At 28.5% G+C, this 19496-nt stretch overlaps 1 protein-coding gene across 1 annotated transcript in view; it reads left to right on the top strand.

Moving 5' to 3' along the window:
- LOC132934606 (protein PALS2) overlaps window positions 1-19151 on the top strand; it is a 28563-nt gene extending 9412 nt beyond the window's left edge. Inside the window, exons 3-12 of the mRNA XM_061000940.1 lie at window positions 13231-13380; window positions 13444-13614; window positions 14188-14421; window positions 14491-14589; window positions 14694-14852; window positions 15334-15544; window positions 15652-15854; window positions 15963-16094; window positions 16229-16303; window positions 17212-19151. Of these exons, the coding sequence (XP_060856923.1) occupies window positions 13231-13380; window positions 13444-13614; window positions 14188-14421; window positions 14491-14589; window positions 14694-14852; window positions 15334-15544; window positions 15652-15854; window positions 15963-16094; window positions 16229-16303; window positions 17212-17388 (1611 nt within the window). The 3' untranslated portion in view covers window positions 17389-19151. The remainder of the gene's footprint in view (window positions 1-13230; window positions 13381-13443; window positions 13615-14187; window positions 14422-14490; window positions 14590-14693; window positions 14853-15333; window positions 15545-15651; window positions 15855-15962; window positions 16095-16228; window positions 16304-17211) is intronic.
- The last annotated feature ends 345 nt before the right edge of the window (window positions 19152-19496 follow it).

Raw genomic sequence — 19496 nt, 5'->3', positions numbered from 1 at the left:
GAGGGTCACTTTACTGTGTAATAGGTTGTAAGTGTCGAGTGTACTTGAGTGGGCCACTGTTTAATGACATAGGTAATGGATATGTTAAATTTGAATTTAATATTTCTTAAGATATTGTATTATGTATTTATACTATAGTTGCTGGTGGGCCTCGGTGAAAATAAACATCTAGCTTCGCGGAATTGCCCTTGTTCCTAAATCTTAATTGAATATTTCTAGTTCTATAGTCTACTGCTATAGTTACTATACGGAGCGAATGATTTGGTGGTCTGATGTATTCCAGTGCAGTGGTATATTTATTTGAATGAAAAAATTTTTTTGAGAGTCGAGAGTTACTTTTAGTGAAAATGTTTTGTTTATTTTATTCTAATTTTAAGGTATACCAGTATACATTGATGTATTTCTTTTTTTTTTGTATGAAAACTGGAGACACTTTTTATAATTAGAAAAAGAGCTTTGCTCTTCAACATTGATAGTGGAAATGTCTGGTTTCTGGTTGAAAATCCTATCTAGTTGGTACTTTGATAGGTCAAAAGTATAAATTCCCCAGTACTTTTCAAAATAACAGAAATAACAAAAATATAAAAATTAGGAAAAGTGGTAGTTTTTACACAAAATTAGTTTCTGACAAATTGTATACTGTTTTTTTTTTTTTTACTGTAACTCAATAATGAATAACTATGGAGACTTGACATTTTCAACGAATATTCATATTGTCATATATTTTTAGACATAATATTATTTTTCATAATTTAGGTTTACTACTTCTTATTTATTTATTATACACATTTAAAATTGTCAACGTTTTTTCTATATATATGCTGATGACGTTTTTTTTCATCCTCATCTACACAGCGTAAAGTATCGTACATTTTATATGAGAGATTGAAGTTCAAATTTTGACGAAATTATTAGATACTAAAACGCAAAATGACGATTTCTCCTCAAACAATTTTCGTTAGGTATTTTGTTGTAATTCAAAAATTATTAATTTCTGGAATTTAAAACATTTCACTATTACTTAAAATATATTTTTATCTACACAATGCAATATTCAAAATATTTAGACTAACTTCCAGAAATTTAAAGTTAGGTATCTGAAATTTTTAAATTTTTTTGTTTTATTTTCAACTAGCTGATCTCGTGCACTTCGTTGCCCGTTAAATGTACCAACTTCATATGATTCAAACTTTGTTAAATTCGTTATTTAATATTCGGTGTATGGTGTACAAAGCTTAAAAATGTTCATCTTGAATCTCAAAATACTTGTGCAAACACCATTATTTATAACATGTGAATTTTTGAAGATGCTTTTTTAGTACACGCTTACATGGTAGTACGAAGGTAATATGAAAATTGCAAGCCCAAAGCTATCATTATTTAGGATCTACGTTGATCAGTCAGTGAGTCAGTCAAGCACGTTCGATTATATTATATTATGGCCATCCCGACCGACGTTGCACGTGAGACACGCTTGTGATTATGCGAGCAGTAGGCAATCTATCTGCGGTGGATTGCAGACCCCTCGAGGAGTATACGTAAATACAAATATTTCATTAACACGTTGTTCATGATGTGAATTAGTAGGTTCCTGGGACATAAGTCAACAAATTAGCGTTAGTAATACCATTTTTACTAAGTTATATGGTTTTGACCAAATATAATAATTATTTATGCAGGTCTAAAATAATTATATTCAATCATAACCAAACCGTACAGTACACAAAAAATATTATTATTTAGTTAATTTTTTTGCTGGACAGCTGGCGCCACTGTTGTATTTTTGACATCAAATTTCCTACTTTTTCGGTGGATTTGCCTAAAATTAGAAATCTTGTCCCGACAATTACGAACACAATGAAAAAAAATCAGCCAAATCGTTAAATTCACGTTCTCAAGTGATGACAAAGGATTGAGGTTCATTTTTATATGTATAGATAAGTGATAACTGTTGATAAAAATGTTTGTTTTTTGTCAAAAAAGCTTGAAAATGTAATACTTGGTTCCTTACAATTTTTTTTCAAAGCAATTTAAAAATATCAAAAATACACAATAAGCATAATATTGGGTCGATCTCCAATATTGTCTTTTAACACATAAATTACATTTACCTAAACCTAATAAATGACAAATTGCTCCCGAATTCTACTATACAGCAGAGCAACTTCTCTGTTTTTTTTTTAATATTGAACAGCATAATTTGTTATGTGGTTTGATTTTATTTTCCTATTATTTTGTTTGTAGAACGTACTGCGTGTAAATAGGTAATAACTCTAAAGGTCATTTGCTTTATTTATTGATATTTTAAAAGCGTGACTAAAAATCTGTTTTAAGGACTAAGGTTATATAGTTATTTCTTATTAACGTTGTATATATTATAATATATGACATTGTGTAACTATAATGATTAATACCGAGTGGATAATATTTATGATACTAATCAAGACTTTGTGTATCTATTACTAAACATTGTCAATTAATACTTATGCAATCTAAATAATAATATTTTTATTATTCGTGAATGTCCTATATATATTATCTCATAGATTATTCATGAATAAGTAACTTCATGTGTTGGTACTTTATAGTTCCTTATATTGATTATTACTTATTCCTTATATTCCTTATATGATACCCAATAGGATATATAGTTTTATTTGTTAGCAACATTATAAAAATTAAATAAATAAAAATATATTATGTACTCGTTTTAAATAGGTACCAAAACACAATTTGACATATTGTATTATTATTACACCAAATAGGTACCTACCTACATAATACATGCGCTTTCTTACGTCAGTGATTATACCAACGTACGTGTTCCCACGCCCCACATTGAAATTTCCAAAATTATGTTTTGTAAATATTTAGCACGTATTTTCATTCGCAGTAAATGTATAAAATACATTGTATATTATAAAACGTACGTGGTTATACCATCCATATATATAAAATCGAATTACACATAATATATACTCTTGCAAAATTGCGCATAATATCCTAACAATTGTTAACGCATACACGTATGTAAAAAAATTCTTTCTTAAACAAAAAATTGTAAATTTGTCTTACACATAAGAATAATACGCTTAGACAATAAATACATGTACTTAATCTATGAGTAATTTTTTTTTTTTTGCAATACAATAACAATTATGCGGCATTTATTAATTGACTAGGAACTGTACAAAGATTTTTTATTTTAGATTGGATAAATATGTATTTTAGATCATTTTAGGTAAACAATTGTTCGATTTCCAATATCACTCTATCCAAGCAAAACCTCATTTAGAAAACCATAATGAAATTTACGAAATACCCGTTCTTAAAGAAATCATTGTGAATATTAAGTATTGCTTGTATAATAATCCCTTTTGATTGTGACATTTTATCATATATATTGATTTTAAATATAAATATAATATAATACTATAGCTTTACCATGCACGCCGATATGTATAATGTTGTGCCTACACACTTATGGTGTGTCTTATAGTGGAGACCTAGTCATTAGGCCATTAGGGATAATTATAGATAGGAAGAGTTGAGTCCCTGATAATTTAGGTACAATTACGTGGATTTTTTCTACAGAACGTATAGAATTTGTTATAAATATGTACAACTATTTTTTGACGTAGTCCCGGATCGTTTGATGCATTTTTGATATTTAAGATCAGCTTTTGTATCCCCTCCTTGAATGTCTCTTCCCCCACATTCTCTACTTGTTCAATTCCAATTAATTTTTTATACGTCTTCATTAGTTTAGACTTTAGTTGCAGTGAATAATGTTCTCCGGCTAAAGCTTTTCTAAAATTTGGAGAATAGGTGAAAATCACTGTTGCTGTTAATTCAAGGCGGATGTTGCGAATCTCCCCCCTCCCTCCTATGTCCCGACTAGATTCAGTTTGCTACCTGATACCAACCTCAAATTTGAAGATTAAATTATTTTTACTGTTCCAAAAAGATACAAACCTGAGTGATGACAGACGTAAAAATAAAAATATTTAATGCTGCATAAAAAGTAATGAATCATGGATTTGTTTTGAACGGTCCTTGTAGTATATACTTACATATTATTACATACTTAATTATTTTTATTTTATAATTGTATTTATAAAGATGAGTTTTAAAGAAACTATTAACTTTTATTGTATACCTAATATTTTGTCAGGATTAGTAGATTAGGTTAGGTTTAGCGCAACCGAAATTCGAATAAGTAAAATTGAATTATATTATAAAAAACATATGATTAAATTAATACATAGGATAAAAAATTAACAAACGTGAGTGCAAGAGTACCGTAATTATATTATGCATCGGTTACTTAGATACTGTAACGTGAAATCGGTTAAAAAAAAAAAGTTCTAACCAGCTAAAAACACATCACTGCATCTCTGCAGTGCTCTGAATCTTAAAATTCGGGACTCAACTAAGCTAATATAATACCAAAACAATTCCGGGATCCAGCTGTAGTGTATATTAAGATTACCTAATATAATTCGGGATCCAACTAAAGAATAAAATTTCAATTTCTGGAATTCTGGACTCATTTCGGATTCAGATGCAGCCGAAAATGTATAGTACAAACCGCAAGTTATAGATGTTATTATGTGATAAATTTGAACAATGCATTATGTATATTGTAAATAGGCAGTTACCTACTAAATTTTAGTCAATTTTTACCTATCTGCGAAATTCATGTTTTGTTTAAGTCATTAATATTTTGAATTTTCACATAAATAAGTAATTAGAAAACATTTATTTGAACATTAATATTTCTCAAATATAATTATTATTTAAAATTTTGTTATTAAGATTTTTTTATAAATAGTTTACATTGTATCAACCTATACCTATCCACCGTATTTTCGTAAATATATGTCATTTGTTTTAAGTATTTACCTACTACTTATATACATGAAGTATCTACTTTCGAAACTAGCGATTGAAATATAATATAAAAAGAAACCATACACATAAAGTATAATAAGATAAGGGGAACGTAGTTGAGAAGGCTACACCATTTGACTTCTTGAACTTGTTTCGTACCTACCTAGCCTATCTATATAGTTGCAGTTTCGTTTGCCATATTTTTCCACGATTCAGCTTAAATATTTAAGTATAATAACTGACAGTTTTTTCTTCACAAATATGATGTTGTTATGTACATAATGTTGACTGATATATAATGCATACATTTTAAGGTGATTAGTAACTTAATTATAAGTAGTTATATTAGTTGTAATTGTGGGCGTATGTTCTTATGCTTCTTAATAGATATTATGTACCATTATATATATTATCTACTGTATAGACGTATAGTTAATGTATTGTTAGCTATACTGTAATCGTATTTAATTACAATATTACAATATTACAATATTATTAGGTAGTTGTAATTTGTTAATACAATTAACTGACACTTTTGAGCTTGACTAAATGTGAATTAAAAGTATAATGGAATATAGGCATATGAAAGTTCGTATTTCCATTCGGTTTTATTTAAATAATGACGGTGAAAGTTTTTCTTAGAAAAATATTATAGGTATGTACGCATTGCATTGTTTGTTAACTGTAAAATGTATAATGTACATAGTACATTGGTCGTTGGTCTTACAATGTATTTTTTTTTATTATAATTTGTATCTCTGACACTTTTTTAAAAAAAAAATTGTTTCGATCTTCAACTTTAAGGGTGGTTTCTAGTAGCAAATTGGATCTAGATGGAAGTTTGAAGGGTACAAATTTAAAATTTCTTTTACTAATTTTTACAACATTCAAAACTATACGAAAATATATGTTACCTAACTATTTTGTAGTTGAAAATCCATTAATATTTTTAATTTTAACACCTTAGGTTTTAAAATTGAATACAAGATTCGCTATTTACGTTTTTTTACTGGAATTCAAAAAGAAAGTTTAGTGTAATGCCAATGCCACATACATTTTATATAAGCGATCGAAATTCAAATTTTGGCGACATTGGATATTTAAACGTATATCTGCTTAATAACGACTTTTGCTACTTAAATTTATTCATACCAAAAATTAATGAAGCGTAGACAATTAAAACATTCAATTATTACTTAAACAATAATTTTCTATACATAATAATGAAATGTCCATAATATTCAGCCTGATTTTAATCATATGCATTTGGAACCTTAGAAACTTTTAGTTTTTTTAATGTTGATAAAATTATTCTTCGATTTAAATTTGATAAAAATATGTTGCCAAGAAAGTATTGTATATTTAAACAATAAAAGATAAATTTAGTTATTTTGTTGTAATTCAAAGAAATAATAATTTGGAGGAAATATTGAAGCTTTTCCCATTAGGTATATTATTATTTACTAGTTACTACATACACAATGCCAGTTTTAAAATGCTTAGATTAATAAAATTGTATGTTATTTATATCAATATCACAAACAAATCACACTGTTCTACGTACGTCAATAATAACAATATATGAAAAATAAATACTATTATAATTATTTTTTATTACTATCTAAAACTAATAAAAATAGTTCAACCTGCCGCGTATTACTGGTAAAATAATAAATAACTAATAGCAATATATAATAAATTAATATCCTTAGAAAACTAAGATTTATATTTTGTTAAAATTGCCTATTTAATACCCCTTTAAAACTGGTTATGTTGTATTGTTGTATGACATCGTTAATTGTAGATTCTAAACGAAACTAATAAGTATTAGGTTCACAATTCCCATATTTTGCTGTATTAGAAAAGATTTTTTCTAAGACGTACAATCATTAATATTTATACATGATTGATAACAGTTAAAACGATTGAATAAAGTTTATTATTTACACTTTTTTACTTGTTAGGCATAAGTGGGAATTGAATACTACAGTGCTACCTATTAAAATTTTATTCATCAACGTTTTCACTTACTTTCCTACAACAGATAATTGTTTGATTTTGTAAAATAAATAATTAATTTGTGCGTATAAATATAGCAATAAGTAGTGGTAATTGTCAATTAAAACCAAATATCACTTTTTTATTAAACATTTTTAGTATTTTATTTACTTCAAATGTTGGCTATATTTAAAATTGCTTATTAAATTAGTTAAATCAGAAATCGAACACTGGATCAGCGATAACGATAATATAGTTAGTTAAACTATAATAATTTGTCTTGAGGCAGTGAAATTGACCTACCTATACAATAGGTATATATCTACTCAATAGAATAAAATGTTCTAAAAAGTAGTTTTTCTGACTTGAAAACTACCTCGCGGATTGTAAACTACTATGATATAAAGCATAATAAAGCATGTTTCACACGAAGATAGTTTATTTTATAGTTACTCATTTTCTAGGTAGGTACGTGTGAATTATCAAATACGTACTACTGTCAGGGACATATTTACTATTTGCCTACACCGTATAGGTACTATATGTACTTGCCCGTGGCGGTAGAATTGGAGAATTTTGCTTTCTACTGTACTTATAAAAATTTACATTTTGTATTTTTGTGCGTATATATTTATAGGTATATATATTTAGGCCGTAGTTAGTGTGAAAAAATTGTTTTCAATTTATTTTGTAATAATAAATTATGAATTATTATGTCAGTGGTTAACCGCAACAAAGAAACATATCTTGTATAGTTAGTTCTGATTTTTGTCGATTATCTACCCAATTATTAATGTTGACCCACATATTTTATATATTTAAAAATTTATAATTATCGATATTATTTTTATTTTCCTGTTAATGTATTTATGTATCACGATATCGTTATATCGTTATTCGACAATTATATCGATATTGATACCTATTTAATAGGCACGCAATAACCCAAACAAATATTTATTTTCAGTTTACCAATTATTTAAATGAATTTAAAAATTAATAATTATGAATATAAATAAATGATAAAGTTATTTACAGGGTTTTAATGTTTTTTTTCAATGAAATCCCAATTCGTTCTTAATTCATATTCTCCTTATTCAACCTATCTCTATTTTAATACTTTTTCTTGTAACATTTATTTGCAAATATTAAATGTATGTGTATTTCACTATTGCTACTAAATATTGTTAATATGACTATATTATGATTATTATAATGAATCTCCGACCCCGACGCGTATAGGTACCTGGTACACCATACCGGTACGCGCGCCGAGCGACAAGGAACAATTAATAAAAAATATTACATAAGTTACAATATAATTATTTTGCCATTAGTTAATAGGTATATTAGTATATTACATATTTTATTTTTAAGTAGGTAACTGCCAACTTGTTACCTAAGTATTTTTTCTTTAGCGATATCTTGATATTTTTCCTTGGATATCGATAGAAAAATAGACAATTAGAAGTTAGGTTTTAGATACGACGTTACAAGTTGTATAATATGTATGTACGTATTATAATCTCAATGTGTAACTCAAGAATTGAGAAGTTAAAGAGAACATATTTTTACACTCTCTATACCGAACCCTTAGTCGAAGACTGACGAGCAAATGGATATAATAACCTAATGGCTACTGTAAAATATGTGTACGAGTTTATGATATATAAATATGTTACACACGCGTAGTATGCTGTGCTGGCTGTATACACTATACGTCGTGGTTGTCGTTCGTCGATATGGTATTATTGTAATCTTATGGTATTCCTATTGTTGTTGGAGCAATGACTAGTGAACGCGTTTACAATGAGTAAAAAAAAGATGATCATAATAAGAATAAAAAGACAAAAAGAAAATCTGACGACGCGTACCTGCAAGCTATAGTTGAGTACAGTTGTGTGCTGTTGGGCTCAAAATGTGGTGACGACCGGAGTAAAAAGAATCTCTGTTTGGAGGCCCTGAATAATATTGTAATGACGTTATTATTATACGACAACTTACTGCCTGTACACATATCTACTATTATTGTACGTCATGATAACATACAACGGGTGTGGGCATGGGCGGGCGGTGAACCCGAGGTTGAGAATAATTATTCTTCGTGTTTTAACTGGAATCCGTTAAGAAACGAAACCACCTGTATGCGCGCGATCGTCTCGCCGTACGTGTAGGTCGTGTTCGAGATAAAAAAAAATAAATAGCATTTAGGTAGGAGGTACCGCACCGCCGACGCCGCGAGTTATCCCACCATGGTCTACCACTACTCCCGTCTCCGAAACTCGGCTCGTCTCTCCGCTCCATTCGTTTTATTTATTATATTCTCTGTCGTAAATTGTCGTAATGTGTTCTGAATTGTAGACGGCAGTCAGTATATCAATGGTACGCAACGTCGTCCGTACGCGCGTTCTCGCCACACTGCAGATCACAGCGCACCAATATTTTGTGCAGTTTTTTACACCGTCTTAAACGGAAAACAATTGATGATAATCTCGAGTTTGGTGACGATAACATTACTAATTAATCGTCAGGACAATCGTCTAGGTGGTATTCTTTCACATTTTTGACCCGAGGACGGTATTATATTAATTATTATTATACAATATAATATAAACATCATCAAATTCGAAATATTGTCACGTAAATCGCGGCATTGGTCATCGTTGCGGAGGAAGGTGAGTAGGTACACGCACGCAGCAGGTATATTATACGCCGTCGGTTATCCTTCCCAGTGCGCTTGCGCGTGTAGTGTGCACGCCCGTCAACGGAACGCGCAGTGTTGTGAGTCGTCGCCGGCAACCGTTGTGCTTGACGCTTGAGCAGTGTGTGCCGCGTACGTGTATGTAACAGGTGCGAAACGCGTCCTCGACGAACAAATTTTATCGTCCGCTGCTGACGGAATTCGGAGAGAGTCGTTAACGGGTAATGTTTGTATATTATATTATTATATTCAGTTCGTCCGTCCCTTCCGTTCAAGTTTATCATTTAGTTGTGACCGGTGACGAGATTTTCATATTATTATTATTGTTATACGTCGAAAGCGTATTCATTTTTAGGCTCCTCTCCCCTCTCATCCACACGACCCCACCCTGCTACGTTCGCGTGATTTACCCGGTACAATTACGTAGATACATCGACAAGATATTTTTATTCTCTTCTAACCGATCAAATACAGTTTAGTTAATGTTATGTTGCGTTATCGACTATCGTGCTGCAGAAACAATAACAGTGGCGCCCAAAATGTCAGTGATTCAGGAGAATATTGCCCGTTGTACGTCTTTATGGTCCACGACAGATCACTGCACCTTTTGAGATGTATACAATTCCCTTCAGCCTTTGCTGTGGAACTCTATTGAGTAGATGAACGGTGTTACACACACGTATATTGTTTTAAATATTAATTTTATAACATTATTGCCTCAAACAACGTTAAAATCTCTACGAAACCATGTACGCGACCTACCTAGAGACTATTGGATAACGCCTACAACGGTAGTGTGCAGTACATATGCAAATGAGTCGCATATAATATATTTTAATAATGTTACCATATATTTAACCCTAATAGCTCTATAGATATACCTACTGGTGAACTGTTAGGTCCTTCGGTACCTATATCGTATATGCATTATGCACCCATACCTAGGCTAAAAGTATTAATATATTTCAATAATTTATTTTTCAGAAAATATATTTAATTGCTTCGTCTGAATAATTATATAAACATTATTATTATTGATATCGTCGTTCTTGCGACGATATCATGTCGAATATGATTTACGTGAGTATACGCCGTTGCGCCGGGACTACGACAATCGAGAATAATCAAAAATACACCCTTATAATTTTTTTTAATAAACCATTTTAAACTTTTAAACACGTAGGTACTCACTAACTTAATATTACAAACTTGTGAATTCAAACAAAAATTGGTGTCATTAATACCGTAAAATGTTTCCTATGTAGCTTAATATACTATACTTAACAAATGCATATAATATGTCTGCAGTGTTAAGTGCACACTTGTTCGTCATCAGCTCCTCCTTCGTTGCTATACCTACTACATTATCAATGTTGTAAACTTGTAGACAATTTCTGGTGTTGTTTACGTCGAAAATCGTCGTCGTCACCACGCGCGAACCCGAAGTAGTGCCTCTCTTTCGGATCGAGTGCTTGTACTTGCTTACTCTTCAACAAGGTGCAGTAGGGCAAAACATCGTCATGTCCATGTGGCAGCGGTTTTTTTTTACGGGAACCCTTAACGCGTTGTACATCTGCATTTCGTATTTTCGTTGTTGTTACAGCTTTAAGAGTACGTTATATCCACATATCCCGACTCCGTGTAACTAATGCTTAACATCAAATTGTACGTTAAGAAGTATCTATTTTACTCTGTTATATTTAATATTATTTAGAATATTTATGAATTTAGACCTATTATTAAATTTAAAAGCATATATATTGTCATCCGTAGAAAACTTTATATGTTTTTTCAATATTTTGAAGCAAGTTATGAGCATTTTAAAATGTATAAGTGTCCTAGATAATATTCGTACTTTTAAATTTTAGAGTTGATCTAAATTCACTGTGAATTCTTATAAAAAACATAGTTAAATGTTCTATGTTATGTATTGGTAATACTGAGTCAAAACAGGCGGGTACGACCATATATTTATACAAGTTGTTACGTTGTATGACGTCTTCTTAAGCGTAAAATAATAAGACTAAAATAAGTAATAGTACAAATGTGTTTGTATTTTGGTAATAAAAATTACCAATTATAAACTACATAAAGAAAGAGTATGTATTAAGTATTTAGGTATAGTACCTATATTAACTAAAAGTCTTAAAATATATAATATCGACGAGATGGATAATTTACAAGTTGCAATGGACGTTTAGTGTCAATTATTATAATTTATTTATAGGTACATTATAGATGTTTCACCACACTTCTGCCGGTATACCTATGTTTCTTTTATCCAATGTTCCCTATTATAGGAAGAGTCGACCAATCATTATATTTATATCCAACCGCTCCGAGTCGACAATTCCAAAGGCTGCGCACATTTAATAGAGTTATTAATTATTATTATATCACTGTATTCTTAACAGGACACTGTATATATTATATTATTATAGACTATAGAGTACTACGAGTATCGTCGTCGTGTCCTCAAACATTGTCCTTGCTATATTTTCTTTGACGAATTCTTTCTATGTTTTTCATAACAATTTGAATGCACACGCGTCATTCTGCATTCAATCATATTAATATGGATTACAAATTTATAGTCAAGTGACGCGATTGATACATCTATTATTATGATTTACTACGTTGTTATGTCTGTATTGTAATTTGTAGCAATTATGTAGCCTCAGTTTGACATTTTTTCTTCAAACACGATGTTTTACAAGGTTCTGTGAAATTGCCATGCACTCGCAATTCATATTTCCCCCCACTTGTTTCACGGGCCGAAATTAACTCACTGGACGCCGCATTGTTTTGTTCCTTATTGTACATCGTACATGGGTGTGTCATATTCTATTTAATAATATTATATGAATGTAGAGACCGTCCGCCGTTACTTACGGACATAACAATAATATCACAAATTAATTTTACCAGTCGACTTGCGCATTAACACCCACCTATATCATTAAAAATTGGCCAATAACTACTGCTCCTGTGCGAAAAACTATGCAACGCTTACAAATGCCATTCATCAGATTCGTTGTCAATATTCTAAAGACATTATATAATATTTTAGTCGGAGCAAATTATATGAAACTTTAGCCAAATGTAGCCAATAAAAATGGGTGTGCCTACTACATAATAGATACAGAAATATGAATCTAGGAAAAAAAAGCCAACTTATTAATAAAAAATTAAAACACATAATATGCTAAATGTATGACTCGTGTGGATCATTACTGTTGCATTACTGACAACTGTATGGTATGCTTGTACAGTATTGCACATATAGTTTGTTTACAATTTTTGAAATGTGCTATTTAATTTTGTTGTATTACCTTTGTAAGTTGATATAATAATAAAGATATTGTCGAAAACTTCCTTTTACATGTTTTGTAGACGTATAAATATCATAATATTACCATGGAAACTAACGTCATTGTATAATTGATAATTTACTTTGAAGAAAATGCTATCTATATCAGACTACCTACTGAACCCTGTAGTAGTACATATGACTATTAAAAATATTTCTTATATTCATTCTTCAAATTATTTCATCATTGTTAAAATATAAAATAAAATAATAATTACTCTTTGAAACCATGTGGAAAGTTAATGTCATTACTCGTTTTGTTGTACAGGTTCAAAACTCTTTGGAGGAGTACGAAACGTGTGTACCAGAAGCCAATAACTCTAAGCAAACCTTGATCGATCTGTGTCATCACTGTACATCGTCAAAACATCCAGTGGCCAAAGATTTACTCTCAATAATTACCAAATTGCATTTGAAGGTCAGTTTCAGTTATTACAAAAATGTGTATTGATCTTTTCTAAATGTTAAATGTTATGTTTAGACCCTTTTAGAAGTACATGATAAAATAGCTTTAAAGAGACTGAAGAAAACATTAGATACCTTTGATTTACCTCCAACTCCTCCCTCACCACCTCAACAACAGAACGGAACCAAAATGTCTACACAGACGTACAAAGTAATTGGATTACGAAAAAAACCAGACGAACCATTGGTAAGTGTTAAGTCACATGTACCTACTCGTAATTGTTTTATAATAACCAAACAGAATATATTGGCTAAAAAATTCAACAATAATGCCAAAACTATAAACGTTAGATTAATATTAAAGTTAATTCACTTAGTCTCAAATTTAGAAACGTTATTTTTTGATAATTATTATTGGCTTAAAATATAATATATATATTTTTTCACTTTTACCAAGGTAAATATTATAAATAAGTAGGTGTTTAGAATAAGAAATTTAATCCATCCTTTATTATATACCACATTTAAATAAAAAATATTGCATATGACATTCTCGTTTTAGCTGTATTTAAATTTTAATAGATCGATAAGGTCCAATATAATATAATGCTTGAGCCTACAGTTTTGGTTTTACATGTAATAACTTTTATGTATTTATGAACAAATGAGTGAGATAGAGGGAGGGAGAGTAAATTAGTAAGTGCGTGACTTCTTCTTAGACATAAACTTATAAATAATATAAAAAATATTATTAAAAATAATTTATCTATTTTATACAGTACTTATATAAAAAATATAAAATGGAAATTTCTTTATACAGGGTTTAACTGTTGAACAAGACGAAAATGGAAATCTTATAGTAGCAAGAATATTAGCTGGAGGTACAATTGATAAACAAGGGTTATTGAAAAAAGGAGATGTCATATTAGAAGTAAATGGTGAAAGAGTTGAAAGCCCTGAAGATTTATTGAATGAAGTTAGCCGTAGCAAAGATACGTTGCAGTTTCGAATTGCTCCTGGATTTTCCCAAAAGAAAACAATTCAAACTCAACAGGTAAGCTTAATAATGGTTCCCATTTGTTCATACTAACTATTTACTAATTTTAATTTTATTTATTTGTAGTGTTACATGCGAGCATTGTTTGATTACGACCCAATGGAAGACACTTTAATTCCTTGCAAAGAAATTGGTCTAACGTTTAAACATGGAGACATTCTTCAGGTTAGTTTTATAAAATAAAATACTAATTATTATTTAAAATAATTATTGTTAGGAAACCAAATGGTTAACAATTGATATGCTATATTTTTTATGCATAAATATAGGTTCTGGATCAAAAAGATCCAAACTGGTGGCAAGCAAAGAAAGTTGGCGATAATGAACTTCCCGGGTTAATACCATCTCAAGAATTGGAAGAAAGAAGAAAAGCTTTTGTAGCTCCAGAAGCAGACTATGTTCATAAAACTAGTATTTGTGGAACTAGGGTAATCTATTAAATAAAATTATTGTGTGACCTCGGTAACTCGAAGCTCACAGGGTAAAAAAAAAAAATTTTGACTTCCTAAAAATGTTTACTTATTAAAATCTTAATGTGTTATTGTTATATGAAAGAGAATTTCATTTGTTCGAGATCTCGAGAATTTCGAATTATGAAGGTTTAAGTTACCGAGAGTACATTGTATTATTTATTACTATACCTTTTAATTTCAATATTATAGATAAAGTATAAACTATAAATTATTTTATAAAATTGTTATTTGTAGAACCTATAAGAAATAATATATGTTTGATCTGAACACACTCGTGTATGATTTAAAACAATACAAAAATCATCAAAATTTCAAATTGTAATTTATATTTTAATAATTCTTACCACCTAATATGGTTTTTATTTTTTCCTATTAAGTCCATCATAAGTTATATTAAGTGTTTAATCTTATAATAATATTAAAAAATTTACTATAGATTTCTAAAAAAAAGTGTAAGAAAATGTATCAATCAAAATGGAACGGTGAATTTGATAAAGCAGAATTAATATTGTACGAAGAAGTTACAAAAATGCCTCCTTTTAAGAGACGTACACTTGCAATAATAGGCACAACCGGTGTGGGGAGACGTACACTGAAAGGTCGTCTGATAAACAGTGACCCTCAAAGATTTGCAGGAGTTATACCATGTAAATACAGTTTTAAAATATATTTATCCTATAATTTGACATCATTAAATAATAGAAGTTATTGAAATAATATTATTTGTACATATTTATTTAAATTATATTTATAGACACAACACGACCACAGAGAGAATTAGAAGAAAATGGTCAAAATTATTGGTTTACTGATCGTGATCAAATGGAACATGATATTCGAGAGCATAAATTTTTAGAATATGGTGAAAATGGTGGCAATCTATATGGCACAAACTTGGATTCCATCCGTGATGTCATTAATGAAGGAAAAATGTGTGTCTTGGACTGCAGTCCAGTGGTATGTTTAATATAGGTTCTTGATTCATTTGTTTTAAATTAAATTCATCAAATTCAAGTAATTTATTGCTATATTTATGTTTGATTATTTTTGAAACAATATGTTTAGGCTTTAAAAATGCTTCACAATTCTTCAGAATTTATGCCATATGTAATTTTCATAGCAGCACCTGGTGTTGAGGTAATGAAAAGCCTATACGATTATTCCAGAAACCTTGGTTATTCCACTCGTACATTGACGGTAAGTAAAAAGTGTGTAAAAGCATAAACTGATATACCTTTTCTCACATCTAGCTGTAGTATGACTTAATATTAACTTATGTGATTAAATTAATATTATAGTACCTATATATATTTTTTATTTTATTAATTTAGTTTGATCGCCAAAGTTCCATTAGATATAGTTCTAGAAGAGCCCGTACATTAGAATCGCTTGCGTCGATTTATGAGGTAATTATAATTTAAATCAATAAACAACCAGAATTAAACTAGACTGAGAGAATAATTTTATAATTTTAAGGTAGTCAGATCTTCTTTAAATTAAGTTGTTTTTAATGTTTTATCCTTTTGTAGTTATGCTAAGGTGTAGTATTAAAAAATACCATTTCATGGTTAAGTTTAAAATTAACTGAATTACATTTGGTGTAATACTACCTTGTGATCTAAAATCAAACATTAAAAACGGTTAGTTATGCAGTTATACATAATAAAATTATGCAATTAGTTAAATACAGATAGTAATAATAATAGTAGTATAATTATTTATGTGTTCTAAATAAAATTCACTTTAATATAATAAATTTGGATTATCTTAACACCAACCAAAATATAATTTGTAATTATTCCTACAGACCTAAGTTATCCAGTGTATGTCACTATTTGTTTGCCCAAAACTCTGGAACTTTTTTACATTTATGTATCACTATATTTTATCATATTTGTAATTGTAAATTCTAATGCATTTTCAACTCAAGTTTAATCTTTAAGATGGTAAAATAATAAAATACATTTTATTCATTAATTGGTTAATGTAAGTTGATTTATTGACTGCATATTAACCAAAACTCTTTAGTTCTAATAGTAAATGATTTAAATCATAGACAAATATTTATATGATTAAATGTGTACCATACATTCAATACATTCAATATTTAATATGTCATATCATAATCTCATTGAAAAATTATAAAACTTTTTAGTATTTTACCTACTCTATGAAACTGCCTAGGCTTTTCATGGTTGAAAAGAAATATTTTTTCAGGACGTGTTAAAATAATCAAATAATAAATATTTAAGTTATAAAAACATTTAGTAAATAAAATATAGAATTTTTTTTAAATTTCATTAAAATATTTTAGGAAGATGACGTAAAGAAATCATTGGAAGAAAGCGCTTGTTTACAACGTATGTACGAAAAGTACATAGACCAAGTCATAGTTAATGAAGATTTTGATATGACATTCCGTAAAGTTGTTGAAGCCTTGGAAATCATATCTAATGAACATCAATGGGTGCCTGTGAATTGGGTATATTAAGATTAAAAAGTGTTTCATCCCTATTGTTTTTAAAAGAGTTGGTAGAATACATTTAAGATGTATAACCTTTTTCATACCTTGATCACAAAACACTATACAATCATAAGTTAAAAAATATAATGTATCGACTAAAGATTATAATAGCATCATTTTGTGTTAATTTAGTTTATATTATCAACTAAGCATACAATTGTATTTACCAATTAATTTGATTACTTGGTTATTGTTAAGTTCCTGCAACTAATCATAGCATTGATTTATTATGATTGTGAATTCCGTCCTTTTTTTTAACTATTATAATTGACAATTTTATTTTTTTAATATTGGCAATTTTTATAATAATACACACTGCATTAATTAAATTCATTATATTTTTTTTCCATCAAATGTAAATTTCACTTTTGTATGGTTGTATAGTAAATAAATCAACAATTTGGAATTATATTATATAATATACAAATATCTCATAAGTTTGATTTAAAAACCGTTAACATTTTAAAATACCATATTTAATTTACTATTTTAGATTATGTACATACTTAACTGATTTAGTAAAAAAAAAATACTTGTAATTTTTTTTCTATTTTTATAAATTTTATGCAAGTGTGATTTTTTAAAATTGGCTTAGTTTTTTGTTTAATAAAACAATAAAACTACCAAAAAATTGAGCTTCACTCAGAATGGTAAAGTGCTTTATAATTGGAGATTGAGTGAAGTGTGCTTTTAAAATTGTATAAGCTTACAGGTTAGAAAGTTTAGGTGGGTGTTGTTTTGGTTGGATAAAAAAACCGTTCATTATTAATTTAATAGTTCTGAATTCAGTTGGTAATTTCTTAAAGTTTAAATATGGTAACTTATTTCAAATTTTGTAATTTTGTAACTAGTAGGTATATGAATTAAAAATAAACTGCTAATAACCTATTGGATATTTATAATTAAATAATACAATTTTTTATTTTTCTTGTCAACCCAAACTGTATAGGTATACATAATTTTTAATTTAAAAATTAATTATTTTACCAATAAACTTATTTTTTTTTCTTGTATGTTGCAAATAATTAAAACAATTAATTTTTTTTTTGAAAGAAAATATTAGAACTGAATATTGTGTTCATTATTCATTAAAAATTGTAATAACTAATTATATTTATACACGTTGTTGTTAAAGTAGTGGTATGTAACAATCAATTTTATTTGTTAATAAAATAATTTTTTCTACATTAATAAATGCACACATGTAAATTGAACATTTGCCATTTTATTCAGCTTTGCACTATTACTATTTTGTATTTAGTGATATGAATATAATAATATCTGTACTTTTTTCACGGGCATAATGTTTTACTTATAAACTTACATACAATAATATAGTAGTATACAAATATTGTGCAATCTTTACGTGTATAACAATATAAATATATTTATACATTTACATTAGACGTTATCTTTGCTGATTTAATTTGTAATAATATTGTAGACTATAGTTATATGACATATCATACCATATTACCATTATAAGTATTATGATATAGGTAGGTAGGTAATAACTTCAACCATAAGGCATACCTACCTGTTAATGTTTATAGTTACGTACCCTCATAGTTTGTTAGAAAAGTATACTATTTGTGGAACAAAACTAATTTAATTAATTAATTATATTTTGTAATATAATATATGTCCCGTCCAACATTGTAATCTCATATTTTTATTTATTATATATTTAATAAAGACATATTTTATGTATTGTTCAATTTTTCAAATAATTGTTTACTTTTATTAATAGTTATATAATAATAGTATAATATGATTATATAACAATGATGTATAATAATATAAATATGATTTTTGAAAAATATTTTAGGTTTTTATTTTAGGTTTTACTAGGTACACTTATGTATACCTAGTTTATATTTATTGTTTAGTCTAATGTACTTACAGTGCCATTGTTGCAAGCCACACGGTAATCAATCGAGTAGCAATAATGAATGAATTAATATAAGAGTAAAAAAATACTTTATTATTAATATTTATATCTAAAAAGTAAAATAGTTGTTACAGTAGGTACCTACCTATTGAATAAAATGTAGTTCCAATGATCAAACAACATA

Source organism: Metopolophium dirhodum, chromosome 1, assembly GCF_019925205.1.
Source record: "Metopolophium dirhodum isolate CAU chromosome 1, ASM1992520v1, whole genome shotgun sequence".
NCBI classification, from domain to species: domain Eukaryota; kingdom Metazoa; phylum Arthropoda; class Insecta; order Hemiptera; family Aphididae; genus Metopolophium; species Metopolophium dirhodum.
This window is presented reverse-complemented; position numbering and strand designations above follow the sequence as displayed.